This window comes from Pygocentrus nattereri, chromosome 11 (genome assembly GCF_015220715.1).
Source record: "Pygocentrus nattereri isolate fPygNat1 chromosome 11, fPygNat1.pri, whole genome shotgun sequence".
Lineage (NCBI taxonomy): Eukaryota > Metazoa > Chordata > Actinopteri > Characiformes > Serrasalmidae > Pygocentrus > Pygocentrus nattereri.
In genome coordinates this window covers 23,251,377-23,273,596 of record NC_051221.1, presented here as the reverse complement: position 1 = coordinate 23,273,596, position 22,220 = coordinate 23,251,377, and the positions used below count along the sequence as shown (strand labels likewise).

The window sequence follows — 22,220 nt, the reverse complement described above, 5'->3', positions numbered from 1 at the left end:
CACTTAGGTAAAAAAAGGACATTCATTTTAAATGTTAAGGGAGTCAGTTTTGAGATCAATGCAAAATAAACACATGAATTACATTTTTCACGTGTAGAAATTACATTTTTGTCCAATGCAATTTCAATTGCATATTGCTCTCATCAGGAGAAAAAAAAAATCAATAAATAAAAAATAAATTAATTAATTAAAAAAAAAAAAAAAAAAAAAAAAAAAAAAAAACACACCTCGGTCTGCATTTTATTTACAATTCCACTTCCAAAAAAGCTGGAATGCTGTGCAGAATGTAAATATGATGATTTGCAATGATGCGCAAATCAAGTACACCATATTTTCAAAAGAAGATACTACAAAGACAACATATCAAATGTTTAAACTGAGAAGTTTTGTTGTTTTTTTTAAATATTTGTCCATTTTGAATTTGATGCCACCAACATGTTCCAAAAAAGTTGGGATGGGACAACAAAAGGCTGGTAAAGTTGTGTAATGCTAAAAAAAATAAAATAAAAAATAAAACACCCGGTGGTGGACACGAGTGGTGACACGAATCCTCGAACCCGGTGGTGGACACCCCAGGTGAGAGATGCCATCAAGCTGAAGGAGGAGTCCTACCGGACATGGTTGGCCTGTAGGACACCAGAGGCAGCTGGCAGGTATCGACAGGCCAAGCGATCTGCGGCTTCAGTCGTTGCCAAGGCAAAAACCCAGGTGTGGGAAGAGTTCGGTGAGGCCTTGGAAAGTGACTTTAAGTCGGCTCCGAAAAGATTCTGGCAAACCGTCAGGCGACTCAGAAGGGGAAAGCAGTGTGCCACTAGCACTGTATATAGTGGAGATGGTGTGCTGCTGACTTCGACTGAAGACGTCGAAGGAATACTTTGAGGACCTTCTCAATCCCACCAACACGTTCTCCAGTGAGGAGGCAGAGTCTGGGGACACGGGAATAGGCTTGTCCATTACTGAGGCCGAAGTCGCTAAGGTAGTTAAAAAGCTCCTTGGCGGCAGGGTTGCAGGGGTGGATGAGATCCGTCCCGAGTTCCTCAAGGCTCTGGATGTTGTGGGGCTGTCTTGGCTGACATGCCTTTTCAACATTGCGTGGACATCGGGGGTGGTGCCACTGGATTGGCAGACTGGGGTGGTGGTGCCTCTTTTTAAAAAGTTGGACCGGAAGGTGTGTCCCAGGGGAATCACACTCCTCAGCCTCCCTGGTAAGGTCTATGCAGGGGTACTGGAGAAGAGAGTCCGGCTTATAGTCGAACCTCGGATTCAGGAGGAGCAGTGCGGGTTCCTCCCTGGTCGTGGAACACTGGACCAACTCTTTACCCTCTCCAGGATTCTGGAGGGTTCATGGGAGTTTGCCCAACCAGTCCACATGTGCTTTGTGGATTTGGAGAAGGCATTTGACTGTGCTCCCCGGGGTATTCTGTGGGAGGTGCTTCGGGAGTACGGGGTACATGGCCCTTTGCTACGAGCCATTCAGGCCCTGTACAAGCAAAGCAGGAGTTTGGTTCGCATGGCCGGCAGTAAGTCAGACTTTTTCCCAGTGAGAGTTGGACTCCGTCAGGGCTGCCCTTTGTCACCGATTCTATTCATAATTTTCATGGATAGAATTTCTAGGCGCAGTCAGGGGATGGAGGGTGTCCGGTTTGGTGACCTCAGGGTCACATCGCTGCTGTTTGCAGATGATGTGGTCCTATTGGGGACATCAGGCCGTGAACTTCAGCTTTCACTGGATCGGTTTGCAGCTGCGTGTGAAGCGGCCGGGATGAGGATCAGTACCTCCAAATCCGAGGCCATGGTTCTCACGCGGGAAAGGGTGGAGAGCCCTCTCTGGGTCAGGGATGAGCTCTTGCCTCAAGTGGAGGAGTTTAAGTATCTCGGGGTCTTGTTCATGAGTGATGGTACAAGGGAGCGGGAGATTGACAGGCGGATTGGTGCTGGGTCAGCAGTGATGCGGGCTCTTTACCGGTCTGTTGTGGTAAAGAAAGAGCTGAGCCATAAGGCAAGGCTCTTGATTTACTGGTCGATCTACGTTCCCACCCTCACCTATGGTCATGAGCTTTGGGTAATGACAGAAAGAACAAGATCGCGAATACAAGCGGCCGAAATGAGTTTCCTCCGCAGGGTGGCTGGACTCTCCCTTAGAGATAGGGTGAGAAGTTCGGTCATCCGGGAGGGACTCGGAGTAGAGCCGCTGCTTCTTCACGTCGAGAGGAGCCAGTTGAGGTGGTTCGGGCATCTTGTTAGGATGCCTCCTGGACGCCTCCCTTGGGAAGTGTCACAGGCAAGTCCACCGGGGAGGAGACCCCGGGGAAGACCCAGGACACGCTGGCGTGACTATATCGCCCAGCTGGCCTGGGAGCGCCTCGGAATCCCTCCCAGGGTGCTAGTGGAAGTGGCTGGGGAAAGGGAGGTCTGGGCTTCATTGCTCAGGATGCTGCCCCCGCGACCCGAACCCCGGAGAAGCGGAAGATGATGGATGGATGGATGGATGGGATGCTGCCATCCAAAAATCTTTTTCAGAGAAGGCCTTGTTTGTGTCCCACCTTTTCTGAAATGTGTTGTTGGCATTCAAAATGGGCATATATTTAAAAGAAATAACATTTAAAAAAATGTTGATTTGCTGTCTTTGTGCTACTTTCAATTAAATATAGTTTAAATGATTTGCACATCACTGCATTTTGTTTTTCCTTTTTTTTACATTTTGCACAACTTTTTGAGAAATAGGGTTATAAGCAAAACTGTCTGCCATGCTTCCTGTTATCAAGGTTAGACCTTCTAACATCATTCTTCCTAAGATTTTCACACACATAACAGTCTCTAGCGTTTACTCAGAACACTGCAACAAAAGAAATCATCCAGTGCTCAGCAGCTCTACGGACAAAGCGATTTCCTTGATGAGAGAGGTCAATGGACAATGGCCAGACTGGTTCCAGCTGACAGAAATGCTAAAGTATCTCAGATAACCACTCTACAATTGTGGTGAGCTGAAAAACATCTCAGAATGTACAACATGTCAAACCCTGAGGCAGAAAGACTACAACAGCAGAAGTCCATGGTGGGCTCCACTTCTGTCAACCAAGAACAGAAGGCCAAGGCTGCAGTGGTCACAGACTTACCAAAACTGGACAGCCTGTTCTAATGATCCTCAATTTTTGTTGGTTCAGTATTTGGCATCAACAGCATGAATCTATGAACCCAACCTCCCTTGTGTCAACAGTCCAGGCTGGTGGAGATGGTGTATTGGCGAAAGTTCTCTCAGCACACACAGGGCTTGTTAATACAATCATCGCTTGAATGACACTTAAATATTTGAGTATTGTTGCTGACCATGTGGTCCCTGTATACTCACCTTCCATGTTCTTCAGTGGCCTTTCCAGTCTGTGGATCTTAATCCAATAGAGCACCTTTGCGATGTGGCAGAACAGGAGATTTGCAGCATGAAAGTGCACCAGAAAAAACTGCAGGAATTGCATGATGCAATTATATCAACATAGACCAGAGTCTCAAAAAATGTTTCCAACATCTTGTGGAATCCATGTTATGAAGAATGGAAGTGGTGTTGAGAGCAAAACGAGGACCTTTCCAGTATTAGTATAGTGTTACTAATAAAGTGCTCAGTGAGTGTATGACTGTCTACACTAATGCAGTCAATCAAGAACTTCTGAAGAGCTGTAGCTGGAACAATGTGGCAAAGTAGACTCCACAGAAAGGTACACCGCCAGGACCATGAATGGTGTCTACCGGACATATTTCTAATACAGTTATACATAAAAACATGCCTTTTTCACTTGCAGTCATTTTTTTCATACACCATGTTAATTATGAAGACTGAGTTAATATTTAAGCTATTTTTAAGCAGATTTTGTCCCTTCTACATTGCATCAGATGTTCTGGACTCAAATGGCACTCTTCAGGGAATGATACCAAGTACCAACACAGGTGGACCAAAATATGAAGAAATCTCAAGTGTCAATGTCAAGTGTTCCTGTTCACTCTGATTATACTTTTAACCTGCTTTTGTACATCTCAGGAACATTTGAACGAGTGACTCATATTTTGTCTTTTAGATCATTTAGATGAATCAGTTGACTGGGGGTGGACTCATTCTTCATAAATGGCATAAATGGTTTAACTTCCAATTAGTTCATAGCTACAGTCAAGAGCAAAGCCTTTTCATCACTATCATGAGGTGTGAACCACAATTGCTCTGACTTTGAAAAAGAGTGGGTGGAATATCATTCAGTGGAATGTTGTTGTTCCATCACATGTATAATGTTGCAGGTGGACTGCAAATAAAAACTGGAATATTGAGCACTATTATAGCGACGCTTCAACAGCAAGAGCTTTATAATACACACAAAGAGATTTTCCCATGTCAATTTTCAAGGAAGGGTGAAAACAAGGTTGCTCATATAAATATACTGATATAGCCATATAAAAATACTGATCATATCAGTAGTACAAACAGAGCACTTCTAAGAACTGCTGGAAATGGCCATGCTAAGATTTATAACAGCAATACCAAAGACCTAATAACCACCCCTGATTTTTAATCAGTGATGTAATATACAGCTTTTAAATCATGGAAAATGATTTGAATGAGAATAGCTGGATGAGAGCTATTCCATTGAGGTTTTTGCTATACCAGCTCTAATAGCATACAGGAGGTTTATCAGGGATGCCAAGCGTTTTATCCCAAAATTACACATTAGACTGTTCACTCAGCAGTAAGTCATCCAGCAGAGCTTTCCAGCAGCGTGGTCTCTGGCATGACTCCGGGGATATGAGCCTCAGTCTCGTCTGGTGGTTGGTGCGTCCTGTGGTAACTGTCTTGCAGACTAACGGAACTTCCTTCATTCCTAAAACGTGATGCACTTTTTTCCTTTTAACCCAAACTGGCTTGCATGGTTGCCTGGTGAGGCCATGTGCAAATCAAAAGAACTCCAGTGCACACGTTTTCAGTGCATGCTTGATGTTATACTCTGAGCTACAGAGACCAGCCTCAAAACGTTAGCAACTAGAATTGCTCATCAGCAATCAAACCCCTAAAAGGCCCATATCTTAGAAAGGTTTTCTGTTTTTTTTTTTTTTGTTTGTTTTTTTTTTTTTACAGGTGCTTGATGTCATATAAACACTGTTAAACACTGTTTACCCCTTAGCCCATATATAGCCACTAAACTGCAAACACAGCTAATTTGAGATTCACTGTTTTCGTAATGTCAGTAAAACTATGCCTTTACATACATATATAGCCACCCATTTAGCCTACAGCAGTTTAGCTCCACACACTCATGCTGAAGTTATATATGTTTCAACCTGGACAGCTTGTCCCACGAGGCAGGGCAGCCAGAGAGAACACAGGTCATTTGCATGCATCAGTTTTAAAGTCACACTGACAAAACCAGGTGGTTTAATTATAAGGGCTAAAGAGAGGTAGAAGAACAGTCATCTAAAATTAATTATGATTACTGTCTGTATTTAAAACCACACAAACATTTTAGGTGGACCTCAGGGGACAAAATAAAATAGAAAAAAAGCGGAATATATGCCTTCCAACAAAATAAGAATGCAATAAAATAATCATCCATCCCCCCCAGAAACAGTTTTCCTCAGAATAAACCATTCAGAGTGACTAAATGATTTAAATAATAAGTTTAACTTTCAGCTCATGGACAGGATGTTTCTGGTGGTAGAACCTAGCGGTTTCCTGCGGTATGAAACATTACCACGGAAGCGCAGTCAGCTTGACAAAAACACCAAGCGTTCACTCTTCAACCTCTGAACTCAAAACCAGTCACACCACTTAAGCAACCAACAGGCTTTTCCCCCATTAAACAAGAAACACATTTTTAACCTTGATGTGTGACAGGAAAAGGTCATCAAAACGTCATTAGATCAGCAGCGCATCTTCACATGACTGCTGCAAAGAAGCATGTGCACCAAACATCTAAAAGCCAGAGGCTGCAGACTGAGGATCTTGAGCACTATTATACTGATGAAGTTCATTATGTGGTGAGAGTGGAGGTGGTCGTAGATTAGCGCATTTTATTCCGAGACACCTGGATCAGGTTCACGTTGCGCAAACTGAAGCTAGTAATCACATGCCAAGAAGACAAGACTGGTCCTGACTGTGGCTCAAGAGCTTTTTAAAAAGAGCCAGGACACTCACACAGTTTCTCAGTGTTTTATAGCTTTCACTAATATATCACTGCTGTCAGAAGAAAACCTCCATTTTTGTCGTTTTCCATTTTTTGACATAGTTTGAAAATACCTGTTGCTCTTTACATTGTGTGTAAATTTAATTAAGAATGGATGGAAAAAAACTGGCCCAAAATGACTTGGAAAGATGTCTGGTTTCTTTGACTTACATTAAAAGTAAAGTAGGTTTTTTTTCTTCGTCCTTTGTTACCATTTTGGAGATACAAGGTTTTTTTTTTTGTGACAACAGCGATATGCATATAGTTTTTGTTGTTGCTGCTCCTTGCCATTTCTTTTCAGGTTCAATAAAAAAGATTAAGACAAATCTATTCATCAACCTTTCCTTCCATCAGTCCATCCCTCACTATTTCTTTTGTACTGTCCATCCAAGCAGTCATTTATCCACATCTTTCTTATTGTATTTCTATCTGTTTCTACCTACCCATCCTTCTTTCCTTTAGTCTTCCTATCCATGTCATTTTTTATATCTGTCCCTTTCTTTTTTCTATCATCTTTATCATTCGTTTTTTGCTTTTGCTCATTTGTTCTATTCTCTCTCTTTACTGTCTTCCTATCCATTTCTTTTTTTCTCTCTCTCTTTCTCTCTCTCTCTCTGCACAGTACTGTGCGGATGTCTTAGGCACCCAAGACACATTTTCAAAATCTATTTATTTGTACAATATATGTTTATTTGCTGAGAAAAGTGTTAATATTTGAATTAAAAAAAATCATAGAATATTAAATAGTAATTATATCTCTCTCTCTCTCTCACACACACACACACTTTCTTTTTACACATCTTTCATAAGTTTTTTCTTTTGTTCATATTTTCATATCTCTCTCTGCCAAGTAAAGCCACGGAAACTGTAGATGTATCATTGATTGTTCATGACTGGGACGCAGTAGTGGAGTGAACAGAGGAACACTGCCCACTCTTCATTCCAGGGCTGATTAACATAGCCAAATGGGGTGAGTGGAGTGATGATGAGGCAGGATGAGTTAGCCCCTTTAGGGGAGCATGACTAGGCTGGGTGAAAGGACTGGGGCTTTGCACTGTACAAACACACAGAGAGCCTAGCCTGTGTTTAGGTGCAGTGGTAGGGAAGAAGTGAGTCCTGTTTGGATTGAGCTCCCAGTCGTCACTGTCTGTACAGTCAGCTGGACCGCCGTGTGTCATGGGCCTGTTAGGAAACTCTGCACACCCACTTTATGGAAATTCAGAAATGGTCAACAAAGTCAATGCAACATACAAGTCACGGGTGTTTGACTTGTTTAAAAAGCACAAACATAAGCTTTTGTTAACTAAAGGCTTCTATAACTAAAATCACGGTATTTAGACAGAAGATTATTAATGGGTTATGAAAAATACACCACGCATACACAATCCTGCACATTCAATATTGCAACAGGAAAGAGCAACATAGACTGTAAAAGAAAAGCAAAAGAGGAAATGCTGTGAACATAAGCACAAGATCCAAGCATGTGACAGGAAAAGCAAACCTGTCAGTCAAGGTTCAACCAGAAGTTTCAAACCATGCCACAACTTTGTCACTTTGTTAAGAACAGTGATGACACAGGAAGCTTAACCACTTTATATTGTATGTCCATCAACAATTGCAGGTTGAGATTTTTTTTTCCAGTGAAGAAAGCACTGGTGCCCAACCCACTTCCATAATAACTAAATGCTTTTGCAGTTAGTCATTTTTTTCTTCTTTTATGAAGACTTGCTGGTGGTTTGCTGGAGGTTTTCTTAGTCAAGTCCCAATATGTTGGAGGAAAAAAAAAAAAAAAAAGGGTAAAGGCATATCCAGACAAGAGAGTTAAAACGTTGACCTTGCCAACGACCCACACCTAGTTGCTTTCATCAGCTAAGGAGGCCCTCCTGTTTGCATATGCCCAATGAGGATCAAGGATTTTAATATGCTCATGTGAAAGCACATTGGTTTTGTAAAATTGACTCACACTGATTGAAAAAAGATTCACTCACTGGGAGGGAGTTTCTAACAATGCCTAGTATAAATGTTCTTTGAAGTAGCGAACAAGCTAGGACTCCTCTCTAGAGTCTTGTTCTGATGAAATATGAGCCTTAGTTCCTCTCTCTAACCTCCCTTGAAGTGTGCTCAGGGAGACCGTAGTCTAAGGCCCTGTATGAACAGGGGAAGTTTACTTTCCTTTTATTCTCAGCATGATCTGTTAGATTTACTCCCATGACACGGCTATGGATTCAGGCAGGACAGTGGTCCATTTAAATGTTGCTCTTCTTGAGTCCTGAATAATGAATACAAAAGTAAATTTTGACCCCAGCATGCTTCCTGGGAGCACGGGAAAGGACCAGAACAAAGTGATACTATGACTGCACCTTTTAACTATATGATATTGCTGAAGTGGAAGATGATCATCTCATAGACATTCAGTACTTTGCAAAAAAGAAAAAGCCACAAACCTAATTTCCAGACAAAACAGTCATTAAATGCAAGTTATTCATTTTCAGAAGATTTTTCTGATATTAGACAAGAGAATCAAGTTTCCAAAACTAGGGATCAAAAATGACTGACTCCTAACAACTGTCCAAGACCTGATAGAGCCCCAAAACTGTCACCATCAGATAAACAGTACTCAAAGCCTTTATCTTTTAGGAAGAAGAGAAAATCAAGCTCCACTCTTTCTTCAGATCTGAAAAAATCCACAGGTGTTTTTGTCCATCCTTCCAATGTGAGAAGACAACTCAACACGGAGTCTGAAAGGATGTGTAGCTGTCAAGAAGACCTTACTGAGAAAAGGAAATGGATAAAAAAGAAAACAACTTGCAAATCCAACAAAGAAGCTGCTCGTGTTCTCAGAACAATAGACTGACCTCCCCAGAGTCCAGACCTCAACATCAGTGAATGTGTTTGGGATTGCTTGGATTGTGAGAAGCATACAATGCCGCATGACATTTTATTAAGTTGTTGAGACTATATTTTTTCCCCCGGCACTCAAAAATGAATAGTTTGTACTTAAATAAAGGATGGCCTCTGACTTTGCACAGTACAGTAAGGTATGTATGTGTCAATAATGCAATGTTTATGGTATGCACAGAAAAATTACTCAAATGACAATGTATGATGAGACCACAAGGAATTTATCAAATTTATAAGACAGCAATGGAGATTCCCAATGACAAATTAGATTTTCCACCAGACTCAACTCCAACTGCTTTTTTTAATGAGATCTCCCTGTCCCACTAGGTTTCCTTCCCCAAAGTAGAGAATGTCAAATTGAGGCTGGGGGCAGGCAAAATGTCAGATTTTTGCTCTGCTGAGTTAATGTGGCTTTTATTCTTGGAGGCCTTCCATAAGATTTCCCTCAATTTCATTTAAATGGATATAGCACTGGCTTGAATGTGTGCCTGTACGCCTTTAAAGCCAAGCTAGCCTGGTATTAGTGGCTTCACGACAGGGAGGCTAACGAGGTAATTACCGAATCTTATACTTTGACTTGACGGAGCTTTTTAGCATTACGCCCTAATTCGATTACCGTTTCTTCATTAGTAATTAACAAGGTCATTTAGTCTGCCTCTTCATAACCAAGGGCAAAATCCATAATTCATGGCAGTGCTGTTTCATTCATTTTCAAGAAAAACTGATGGCCAGTATATCAGGCTGGTTCAGCGCATTGCTGCAGTGTCAGGGTCACACTGTGTCTAACATTGCTGTTTCATGTCTGGTGTCTTAAAAGGATATGTACATTTCAGCATTAGACAAAAAACAACCCTTTCTCCCTTTCCCCCCTCCACCAACATCCAGCCTCAATCTTCACATTATAAGCATGAGCCACAGACAATGGATACTAAAACATCTGCTCCTCTCTGCTTGGTGGCCAGTTTGTTATGGTAGATCTTGGGCTGACTGAAGACATCTCCCTCTGTATCCAAGCATGCTGATTGCTCATCTGCATACTAATCAGCCCTGGAATAGACACAATGAACAGTGCCTGTGGATGTACCTCACATCAAAAAAATCACTGAAGCAGTAATTACTAAGCAAAGAACTTTGCCCAGATGGTGAAATCTTTCAGGGAACATGACAGGTCTTTCAAATTGTTTTAAAGACCAGCAGGCATGACAGCAAAAGTGGTGATGTGTTTTTGTGGTTAGGTAGGGTGTGGTGCCGCTGTAAAGAGGAAATAAGCTGGGGTTGTGAGAATACTGTGAGAATATGACTGACATCGTGCAACAACACCAGTGACAAACTCTTCAAGGTTAGCCATTATAGAAGTGTGGCTATAACTCCAGTCCTATTGTCAGGAAAGGGATTTGTGCTTCCCACCCCCCATCTTCTTTTCTTCTTCAGTGCACCTTCCATCCCAGTGGTTACTAGGAGACAGTGAAGGGGTGCATGGTGAAATTGTGAAATGGAGGAACAGTGGGTACCCTGTAGCAGGCAGCTGTGAGGAGCGAAAAGCCTTTAAAAAAAAACAAAAAAAAAAAACCCTGCACCTCGCAATTCTCACACACACCTCCCATGCCTATTCCATGCAACCCTCATCACATAAAGCTCACATCACTCTGAAACCACATCAAAGGTTGAAAAGCAGCCTGCTGCTGCTCCACTGTGTCAAGATGCTGGGTGAGACGGACATTGACAGTCTATGTGCCCACAAAATTATTAAACTATTCAGTTGCTACAGCAATTATTTTATCAGTGCATGTGTGCTGTGACATCTTTAAAGCCCATATTAGTACTAAAACTTGACTTAATATCCAATAACACTGGTTCAGTATCATTGACATGGCTTTTATTTGCTTGACTCTGGTTTATGTGGTTGACGTGGTTTATGACTCTGGAAGATGGTGGGCTCTGAGTTTTCAGTAAGTCAGACGAAAAACAAAGTTACAGTAAACAGGACTGTGGTAGAACGGTTAAGGAAAAAACTGGCAACACTGAATTAATCAATAAAGAAATTTAAATTTTTAAAGTGTCATACACTTAGTGAGCCATTAAAGAACTACAAGGAGATTTAGTCGAAAAAGGTCCCTAATATTCTGTAATACATCTTGCTAGGGCGAAGCAATCTGAACGAACGTGATGTTAAATCTCCGTTTGAAACGTCCAAGTGCATATCCAAGTAACCTTCATGTGTCTGGCAGAAAGCTTAGATCATTTCCAGCATCACATATAATGCTATTGAGTACACATATGTCAAGGTATGTAGTTTATTTTTTTTTTTTTTTGGTTCAGATTGCTTCATCCTAACAGGAGTTACAACAGAACATTCAGGGCCTCTTTTGAGTGAATCTCCCTGTATAATCTTACTGGCCACAATAAATACTCAAATATGTTCAAATGTACAAAAAAACAAAACCACTTGTGCATTACAGATTAGCCATGAATGTACCTAACAGAGAAGAAACCTGAAACTGCCACACAGTGTGTACTAGAACACCTTTATGAACTTCTATGCAGCTCTTAATGGTGAATGAAAATAAATCCAGGCATGAACATCTTTGAGTTGAAATCTGAAAACCCTTCTATGCCATTTCATTAGTAACAGTCACTCAGTCCAATATACTCCTCCCTCTCCCTCTCTTACTCAGCAAGCTAGGCCAGAGCCATGCGCTGGGGCTTCTCCAAGTTGGCACGGAATCTGTCCAAGAAGCGGGAGGCGAGTTCGTCGTCCACTAGTCGTCCGTCGCTGGACAGAGTGACGGTCATTAGTTGCCGGGTACGGAGGCTGGGGCCTGAGCCATCCTGGCCCTCTGGGGTTAGTGTCAGCTCATCCCTGGAGCGGCCCACTGCCAAAATACAGGACTGTGGAGGGTTGATCACTGCACTGAAGCCACTGATGCCAAACATGCCCAGGTTGGAGACACTGTTGAAGTAGAGAGGACAGCAACAGAAGCTCTAGTATTTACAGACAGCTTTCACCATGTACTAAATAGAAAGTGCTCCTCATTTTTTCATCATTAATACATCTCAGGGACACAGCACTACTACAAAGAAAGAACAGCCAGCAAAAAGACATGCTTGCTTGAGCTGTTATTGGTAAAGTCTGTTCTATTCAGTCTTTCAAAATGTCAAGGAGAGTTTTTACAAAAATATGGGTCATTTAAGGCTAAATCTTGACTAGCTCCAGTCATTCTGGCATTACAATGTTGAAGCATTATGCTTTCACTTCTCAGCTGCCCACAGACAGTGCACAGTTTGCTCTAAAGGATGCTTCCTTGGCAGGAAAAAAAACTTGTTATAGTGCTTAGCACACTGTCTTTTCTAACGTGGCTCAGTAGGACAATCAGAAAAAAGCAGGTGATACAAACCCCGGAAATAAGATGATGAGTGATGGCTTACTATTGGGATTTCTGGACTATCTTTACCACAGAAAGCCCATTTATTTCTAAGCGACCCCATTAAGTCTGTAATGGTAAAAAATGACTGTCTGTGCCTTGGGTGAGAGTGATTAAACTGATAACCATAATTTATGATTTTGTGCAATCTCTCTCTCTCTCTCTCTCACACACACACACACAATTCACGGTCATGTGAGGGATAAATAAAATATGCATGAGTTTATGCATGTCTTTAATATGTCCCTAAACTCTGCAATCCTCTGTGTTCCTCCAGTTTAACCATGTATTTTATTAGCTTACCACTAGAGGAGACAAATAGGAAATGAAGGGAGAAGAGTTTATGACACAACTCAGCAGGGTAATGAGTTATAGCTTCCAACTCGCAGGCATTCTTGACAAATCTAAAGTCATTCATTTGGGTTTTGAGGGTGACAAGGATTAAGATGCGAAGGGAAAAAAGGAAATTTAAAGCTGTTAATGAGGTGTTTACCTGAAAGATCCCCCCTGGTATTCTTCTGGTAGCAGTTTCCCAGCCCTTGCTTTCTGAGCCAATGCCTAGGAGGGGGAATAAGTGAAGAGGAAAGCAAGAAAACAAGAAAATGATGATGAGCAACACTACATACATATAAGCCTTATCCTTCTAACCCAACACCTAGCAGTGATCAGTACTGACTTAAAGGAATTAACATTTCTGCATGATATGACCATTAAGACAAAAAGGATACCACTCAAGTGTGGCTTGATGAGAAATGTGCTGTGGTAGAGAACCTTCAGTGTTCACAGTGGTGGAAATAGGAACCAGACATCAGAAGCCTTCAATGCATCTGCATGCTACTATACAGAATGTTATTATGTTAAATAGTTATGCATACATTGCCTGATGCCTGGGACACTGCATTATCATTGCTTTAAAATAGTCATTTGGCTTGAAACATATATATTTTTAAATCCATTTATGGTGCTGAGGTACATGCGGGGTGTTGCAAGGCATTTTTAGATTCATCATTTTAACCATTATGTATGAAAACTCAGAAGACACATCACTGGTCATTTGGAACAGCAAATAACATAGGCTATTTATTCTGTAGAAATCATGACCCCTGGTTCCTATCACCATTATTGTAAAGATGTCTGTCTGTCTGTCTGTCTGTCTGTCTGTCTGTCTGTCTGTCCATAATAAAATCAATTCACAGCAAACCACTCTAAATCACTTTTAAATAACTGTTTATTCTCAATGACTGAATTATGCAGAATTTTTGGAAAAAATGGTGGAATTCCTCTTAAATGCAGATCCAACATTTAGCCAGTCCAGAGTCCTGTGAGATCAGCTCTCAACTCATTACATTCAATTTGCTTTTCATCAGTGAAATCAGAAGGAGAATACAGACAAAGTAAATGATCCTTCAACGAAAAGTCTGTGACATTCTATTGTTCCACTATATTAGTAATACAGCAATATTAGCATCCAATAGGTGCATTTACTCATAATGAAAATGAAATCACCACCCTTGATTGGAGTGCTTCTAAATAACTCAAGAGGTTATCTAACATGCCGAGTCTCAATGTGGAGCATGACAATTTCAGGTCCTCGTTACCATGGCAGCAAATTTGGATAAGATACTGATGACTTGCCAATCATACTGATTCCACTGATGAAGCAAGCTGTTGGTTTGTGCAGATCTGTGATATATAAAAGTATGTAGGTAGGTGTGTATATTTTATTATATATATATATATATATATATATATATATATATATATATATATATACATACACACACACGCACGCACGCACGCACGCACGCACGCACACAAACAATGTTGTCAGAAGAAACTTTTCAGGATATGTAAGTCAATGGAACCAATGAATGTTTTTACTTTAAGTCATTTTGGGCCATTTGTTTTGGTCCATTCTTCATGGCATTTACAAACCAAGTTTTTATATATATATATATATGCAATGTATGTAGTAAATACATGGCCACAGAAAACCAATTTTACTGCATACAACATGAAATCCCATCTATCATACTGCACCGTCTTGCAAACCAACAGACAAGAAACTTTGGTTAAAGTATTAAAGCTAATTGAACCACATTAGTCATCAAAGAACTCAGCAGGGTTTTACGAGTCATTTGACACAGCAGCCTGAAGGCGAGCACAGGTGTTTCAAACGTCAGCATGCAGTCAGATCTGACCTTTTGTTTTGCCTCATTAATGTTCAAAACGGTGCGGTTGCTATAGCAACAGTTACCTTAGCGTTGGCGGCAATCTCCTGCACACCTTTGTTCGCCGCGTCTTTGATGATGGGGGTGATGAGGCCACGGTCAGTCGCTACGGCGATAGAGATGTGGATTGAGTCGAGGGCCTGAGGTCCATCCCCTGACCAGGTCACATTGACCTCTGGCATCTCCTGTAGAAGTGGTCACAAGTAAGGGGGCACACAGAGTGAGGATGCAATTCATTACATACACTATGGAAGAAGGAGAGCAGTAGAATTCTACCACCAAGAGAGATCAGCATTACGCATGCACAGGACTATTGAGGAGACTGTTAACCAATGCTGTATGTGAGCCCCTGGCAATAGTTCAGTAATGAGAACAACTTCAACCCATATATCGCCGATCAGTCAGGACATGTTTGGTGTCTGAAATTACCTTCTCAAGTTCTGCACTGTAACAATAAGGCTAATGTAGCTAATAAGTAATGAAAGTTTATATCTATATAGTTTTAGTGCATAATTTATTTTCCGAATTTCACATATTTAAAAAAAAAACAAAAAACAAAAACAAAATCAACATATTAAATTAAATGTACCATAACCTTTGTACCACTGAATGTTTTAATTTATTCCCCAATATGTTAAATTCAGCAAGTAAAGAGTAATTGCACATTAAACCGTAATAAGCGTTTTCTCTGTAGAGGACATGTACCTTATGTTCACTTAGAAAATAATAAAGCAAAATAATTAAGCAGTTTGGCTAAAGGTGCCCATACTTTTGCATATGACTAAGCTTAGTTTATATTCCATTACATTAGCTTCGTAGCTCCACTGCACTCTGGTTACATGTCTTGGTTAACCGAGTATAATTGTGGTGAGGTGAAAAGTGTGTTAATTGCATTTTTTGCAGAGCCACTGCTTCACAGCTCAGAACAAGCATATTGCTGTTGTTGGAACAAAACATCTCCAAAATGCTATCTTGACAGGAGAAGGAAAAACATGCTTTACCTTTAATGTAAGTTAATGGAACCAGACATATTTCTAATCAATTTTGGACCATTTCTTTTGGCCCATTCATCATGAAAGTTTGACACAATGTAAAGGACAATGTACCTTTAAATTATGCAAAAAACTGGAAAACGACAAAAATGAAGATACAAGGTTTTGTTCCGACAGCAGTGATATGCATTGCAGACATGACTGGTGCCTGGTGTCTGAACCTAACTGATCTGAGCTTAAGGGATACATATTTTCAGTCTCTTCCTCTTTCACTAACCCCAAGCAGAGGACAGAGCCACTGGCTGCTATATGTCTGGGATTTTAGAGGAAGCAGCTGACAAGCTAAGAGGCTATTGTATGAAGGAAAATATGGCTCCTGTGAATGGCATCCCCCAGCTAAGTGCTTTGTGTTGTGACACACATCAATGAGTACGCTGGCAGAGGAAGGATGGGAGGGAGTTGCAGACAATAATGTGACAATCACACATTACTATTACTTTTTCTCTCTCCTTCCCTCTTTCTTTCAGAAGCCTGTCTTTTCAGAGACATACATCCTGCTAATTCCCCCTTTACTCTCAGTAACAGATGGAGAGAAAGGGGAAGGGGACTTACTTGAAACAGTTTCTATTTAAAGACTTGTCATTAGCACAGTCTACGTGATAAAGCAGGGATGTGATGAATCTACAGGGAGAGCATTAGGGCAAGACAAAAGCGAACGGAGGGAAAGCCTGAAGCTATGTGACATTAAAGTCAGAATGATGGTAATAGAATATTACTACATGAGAAGATGGCAGATGTGATTTTTGTGTGTATAATGGTGGCGGCTGCTCTTTAAGGTTGCAACCCCTCCTAGAGAAGTGACAGCCTTCACTACACATTTAACAACTTGTAAATAATACCAAATTCAATACATTAATGTGAAGTTCAGTTTGCTAATTTAGTTATATTTTAATATATCACAACACATGCAATACAATGTAATACAACAGCCATTCTGTATTACAATTGTAATTAAACAGTGAAAAGACTCATTGCCAAAGCTTTGAAAATAAAAAGGATGCTAATTACTTACTTTAAGTGTGACAGCAACAGCTTTGATAATGAAGTCATTGACCGACACCTTGATCTCCTCTGTAAAGAGAGAGAGAAATATGAGGAGGAATTAATGGTGCACTGATCCAATATAATGAGATACTGACCCTATTAAACTGATCACCACACATTACCAATCCACATTCAATGTGTTTGCATTGGTCTCAGCCATTATAACTAACTGCACATGATCCAGTAGCCTACTTAATCACAGACTTCATTTATTTCCTACGGAACTATTTTTTTTGTTACAGCTTTGTGTTAACACCTAAAATAATCTCAGAGGTATAAAGAAATTAAGAAGAAAGAAATAGCACTGGTATCGAATTGGTACTTGATATGAGGCGATACCTTGAGTTAAGGCATTACAAATATATTAATATGAAATAGAATATGTATTCTATAATATTAGAATGGGTATCAAGAGGTTTACACCCAAAAGACTTTGAAAAGATTTTAATTAGCTGGACATTTTCCATAAGAAACAACATGCATATACATGGTCATATGTGGCTGATCTGTCTGGGAGCAGAAGGACAGGAGAGGCGTGTCTGACACTGGAGCTATATTTGGCTTTAAAGGAACTGCATAAGAGCAGCATAACAGGTTAAGAAGGCAAGAATTTGATTCGTAGCAATGACATAGAACGGCCAGGATTCCAAAACTGGCCATCCTGTATGGTAAGTCAGGTGACAGATCTAGAAGCTGGTAACAACTAGTCAATCCTCTGGAGACAATTTGGTAAAATAATAAGAAAAAATAATAATAATAAAAAACAATCAAAAACAAACAAAAATAAACAAAACTATAATCAGATCAGAAGTCATGATCCTGTAAATGCTCCTCTGGCAACTCTGATTAGCTCTGATGATGACTTTCCTGAAACCTGTTGGTTATATTTTGCTTTCTTTCTGGAAAATTCTGCTTCTGCTAGTTTCTACCACAAAATGGACCAAAACAGGAAACATATCTTTATACTGAATACACTGAAAGGTTATCTAATGAACATTTGTGCAGAGGAACTGAGTTTAACCAGCATCCACCTTCTTGCTGAAATATTTTTAACTGTGCTTATTTTTTTCAGACACACCCTCCATACCAGATACCAAACGGTTTAGATGGCCTCGACTATTTTAAGCACTTTCTAAACACTTTGTAAATGATTAAACAGATGAACAGTGGCGCTGCAGAAGGCTAGTATTAAATGCATCCTAGGTTCAGAATCATGTCCTCCCAACAAAGGAACCAATGTGCAAGTAGATGAAAGTACATCTATTGCAATATATGCTGAAATAAGCAAAATCTCAGTACTGAAGAATTTGATATACATTTTTGAGGCTTCTGATTTTTCTGTTAAGTATATTTTTCTGCTTTTTTTCCCCCTAATATTGAACTTCTACTTAATGGCAAATTTGACTGGAAATTAAATACACAAAAGTGTGGTCTCAGACTTTTGCACAATATTGTATGCATTTCAAGTATCTGTGTGTTTATGGTATAAACTTTACAGCAGTTAATTAGATTTTTCCTCACTGAGCATGTTCTGTGTTTTCACCTGTACGGTCTTACCTTGAGCTAGCTCCTTACGAAGCTGCAAGACTGCACCAAGGTCACAGTCCACTGAGGCGTACGCGTGAGGGATGGTGGTTTTGGACTGGGTCAGCCTCTGTGCAATGACTCTCCGCACGTTGGAGGCTGGGACCTCTGTGAAGGTGCCCTGAAGATCAAAGATTTCTGTCGATACAGCCCACTAAAAGCTTATTCAGTTTCAGGGAAACCCTCAATACATTGATGTACAGTGAATAATTGACTGCCTGGATGACTTAAGTGAGACTGGAATATCTTGGTGACGTCATTACAAAAGTGGATGCCTTTCAGTCTCCAAGGCTTTAAAATGCATTGATCACAGCACTGTAGATCATCGCCATTTGCTGCATTATTCACAAAGCAAAAAAGTGCGATCAGGTGAGAAAAAAAAAAAAAAAAAAAGTATACAATTAAGCCCACTGATGGTAGTATAAAAGCAATCTCAAAAGACCTTTTGATCCTCAACAGATTGCAATACTTCCTCCCTCTCTTTCACCATCCAGCATGTTAAGGCATCTCAGCTTGTCCACAGCAAGGATCTAACATGATTTCTGTAAATTGAAACTAAGCACCTGGCTCCAAAAAAAAAAAAAAAAAAAAAAAAAAAAAAAAAAAAAAAAAAAAAAAAAAAGTACAACATCTTTAGAAGCCTCCCCTCCCTACAGGCTACTTCTGGGGTGGGGCATTCTTTTAGAAAGAAGTCAAATTGTTGAAACTTGCGAGTGCGCGAACCCTAAAATGCAAATCTGTCTTTCTTCAGGATTTTAGACACTGATGTTTTATCAGCACCACTTTAGGAAAGGATTAAACAGCAGTGGAACAAAAAAGCAACTTCCTCAACTGAAGGAAACCAGTGACTGATCAGTAGCCAAAAAAAAAAAAAACCCAGAACATACTGCACAGCTCAGTTTGCTGCAGAGCTAGGTATTTTTTCAAAATTGAGTTGTGCTTCAAGCTTGGTTCATTGAAGACAACACACTCTCCTAAGCTTTGTTGCTGCAACTGCCCAGAGGGAAACCACAAACCAGACCAGGTTATAGTGGCAGCATAGGGCAGAGAATGAAAAGAGAGGGAAAGACAAAGGAAGAAGGTGGAGAGGGCTCTGGCACTTGCTCCTGGTAAAGAGTGAATCAGAACCTACAGGGTGAGCTTGTCTGGTCCAATCTCTTCATGCATCAGTGAGGGCTATGAGAGAAATCATGTTGCCCCACAGTGAAACAGCAGTTCCCACGCCAGAGATTACTACACATACTTCATATGACAGCACTGACACTGTCAGCATTCAGTTACAACAAGGAAAAGAAAAAAATATATTTGTTTATTTATTTTAAAAGAGAGACTCATCAGAGACTTTTTAGGAAAACATTCGTCAATATTTGGTGTACCTCTCACCTTAGTAACAGCAGTGTTGAACAAAAATGTGGGAGTGGGAATACTCACTGGAGCTCCAGGTTTGCCAGGCACTGATATGGGTGGGTAGAGAGGACGGCCTGAGGCTGGAGCAGCCGAGGGAGCGGGGGCAGCAGGGGTTGGAGCTGGAGCTGCAGGAGCAAGGGCAGCAGGAGGAGCAGACACTGGAGCCACGCAATGGGCTGCATCTCCCTTCTTCAGCAGGTTCAGTGCATCCCTGCAGACAAGAAGGGAGAGACATGAGAAGAGCAGAAAAAGTTTATGGACTTAAGTGACAGGGTTGCAAAATTTGATCTGACGATGAGATCTGTTACCACTCAGTACACCTATGTGCACTCCTCCCTTAAGCAAATAGCAAATAAAAGGAAACTTTTAGCAGCACTACATATCACTGAAAATCAGAAGAGTTTAGAGCAAAATTGTGTAAGAATTATACAAGGTTTGTTGGCAACTAAACTTCTAACCTTAGTAAGATTTTAAGTTCACTGGGTATCTTTGATTTTAAAGACATAATTTCAAGAGCATTCCTGATATGTATACCAACATGTAGTTCCACAGTACATTTGAAACACACATACACACACAAACTTCTTAAGCCGCTTATCCTTCTGGGTCATGGGTCCCAGAAATATAAGCGGCTTAGAAAATGCCCAGCAGTCATTGGATGGGAATCAAACCCAGGCCCTTCTTGCTACCCACTGTGCCACCATACCACTCACATATGAAACAGTAAACCGGTATGTTTGCATTTTCTGCGTGTGGATTTTTGAGTCACATGTGGCCACTGCAGAGGAATAGACTGATAAGACAAAGTGGCCATAATAAGAAAAAGAAGAAGAAAAAAAAAAAGAAAGTTGATTCCATGCAATAATCTCGACTCAGGACTCCAAGACAAAGAGAAGGTCTGACAAAAATTTAAAGTACAATATTTCATTGTATTTGACCACAACATGGACATTTGGAGAGATAGTTTAAATTAACTTGGCTGCATAATCTGTGCACAGATGTTCTGCCACTGGGAAAGTTGATTGACTCTTTTTCAGTACATTTTTTTTTGTTTTCCACTTTGTCTAAAGTAAATGCAGTTGGACTTTCAATGTGCGAGTTGTAGAAGGATGTATTTTTAGACAGGCCATCTAGGACTAGACAATGACAGCATAATAAATCAGCCACTTCATACCAGTGCAGACAAACTTGAATGTTGATGTGTGGACTAGAGTCTTTGGATTGCCTTCTTTGGGATAGAATCCCATCCCTAAATTTTGCAGGCATTGAATACAAAAGTTTAATTTTTTTTTTCTTTTTTAAATGTAAATTTGTTAGCTTTAGATAGTTCACTTTTTAATCAAAAAATGTTTGTTTTTAATCTGTAACAGAGTTAGACATTTATACATCGCCTTTACAATGGGTGTCCCAGAGACGACTGGATTTTTGCTTACTTTAACAGCAGTGATGACACAGAAGTTCAAGATTGAAATCTTTAAAATTTTTCTTTAGCAATGAATTTTCACTTTCAGTTTAACAGGTTTGCTGAATGGGTAGCCGACTGAGTGGTTGCTAACTTAGTGGTTCAAGTTTAATTCCATTGCAAGTGAAATAATTGAATAAGCATAAATCTCATTCTGGACTGAGGACTCAAATGATACTGCGTACCATTTTGTTCATGGTTAAGTAACTTGCATTTTTTCTGGTTTTAATATAAAATGTTTTCTTTAAAACAGTGATAAATAAGCCTCTGACTCTGAAAATCATGAAGAATCCACAAATGTTCTGGTGTGGTCTGAAGGATTTACAAAATACAAAGCTTCCTCACACTAAATAAGGAAATGAATACCAACAGCCAATAAATGCTTAAGCATTCAGATGATTTGGGCCAGCTCTATATGCAGCAGAATCTTCTCCATAAACTGATCACTTGGCAATGTAAATACATTGAGGATTCTGAAGGAACGTTGCAAGGCAGGAAAAGAAATAAGAAGTCACACAGAGAATAAGGTATCCTTTTGTTTCACTTCTGAGACTGAAACAGGGGAGTTTCAGAGGAAAAGACTGTGAGAGGCTGTTTTCTACCTCCACCCACTCTCATACCCCTGCACACACACTAATGGAAACACCAAAGTCACTCAATAATAACCAGTAAATCACAAGGCATCAAACAAGGGAACTGGGGAAAACTCCTCAGATAACTAAGTCCACCTTGTCAAACTAGCGATTGTAACTGCACTACCATGCAAGGGTCTCTAATTACTGAAATAATACCAACGACACACATAGGAATTCATACATGCCTTCTGGCTCCCTGCTGGTCAGTATCACACATATAATGAAAACATGAGCTGCTGTACAGAAGCTCATAAGAGAGTATGTTCCAAGAGGAAGGAAAACATA

At 40.3% G+C, this 22,220-nt stretch overlaps 1 protein-coding gene across 1 annotated transcript in view; it reads right to left on the bottom strand.

Moving 5' to 3' along the window:
- Positions 1–10,952: 10,952 nt before the first annotated feature.
- The window catches only part of pdhx (pyruvate dehydrogenase complex component X), a 48,797-nt gene continuing 37,529 nt past the window's right edge, over positions 10,953–22,220 (bottom strand). Inside the window, exons 6-11 of the mRNA XM_017700089.2 lie at positions 19,863–20,049; positions 18,405–18,552; positions 16,816–16,874; positions 14,778–14,936; positions 13,014–13,078; positions 10,953–12,048 (exon numbers count right to left, since the gene is read on the bottom strand). Coding sequence (XP_017555578.1) covers positions 11,778–12,048; positions 13,014–13,078; positions 14,778–14,936; positions 16,816–16,874; positions 18,405–18,552; positions 19,863–20,049 — 889 coding nt within the window. The 3' untranslated portion in view covers positions 10,953–11,777. The remainder of the gene's footprint in view (positions 12,049–13,013; positions 13,079–14,777; positions 14,937–16,815; positions 16,875–18,404; positions 18,553–19,862; positions 20,050–22,220) is intronic.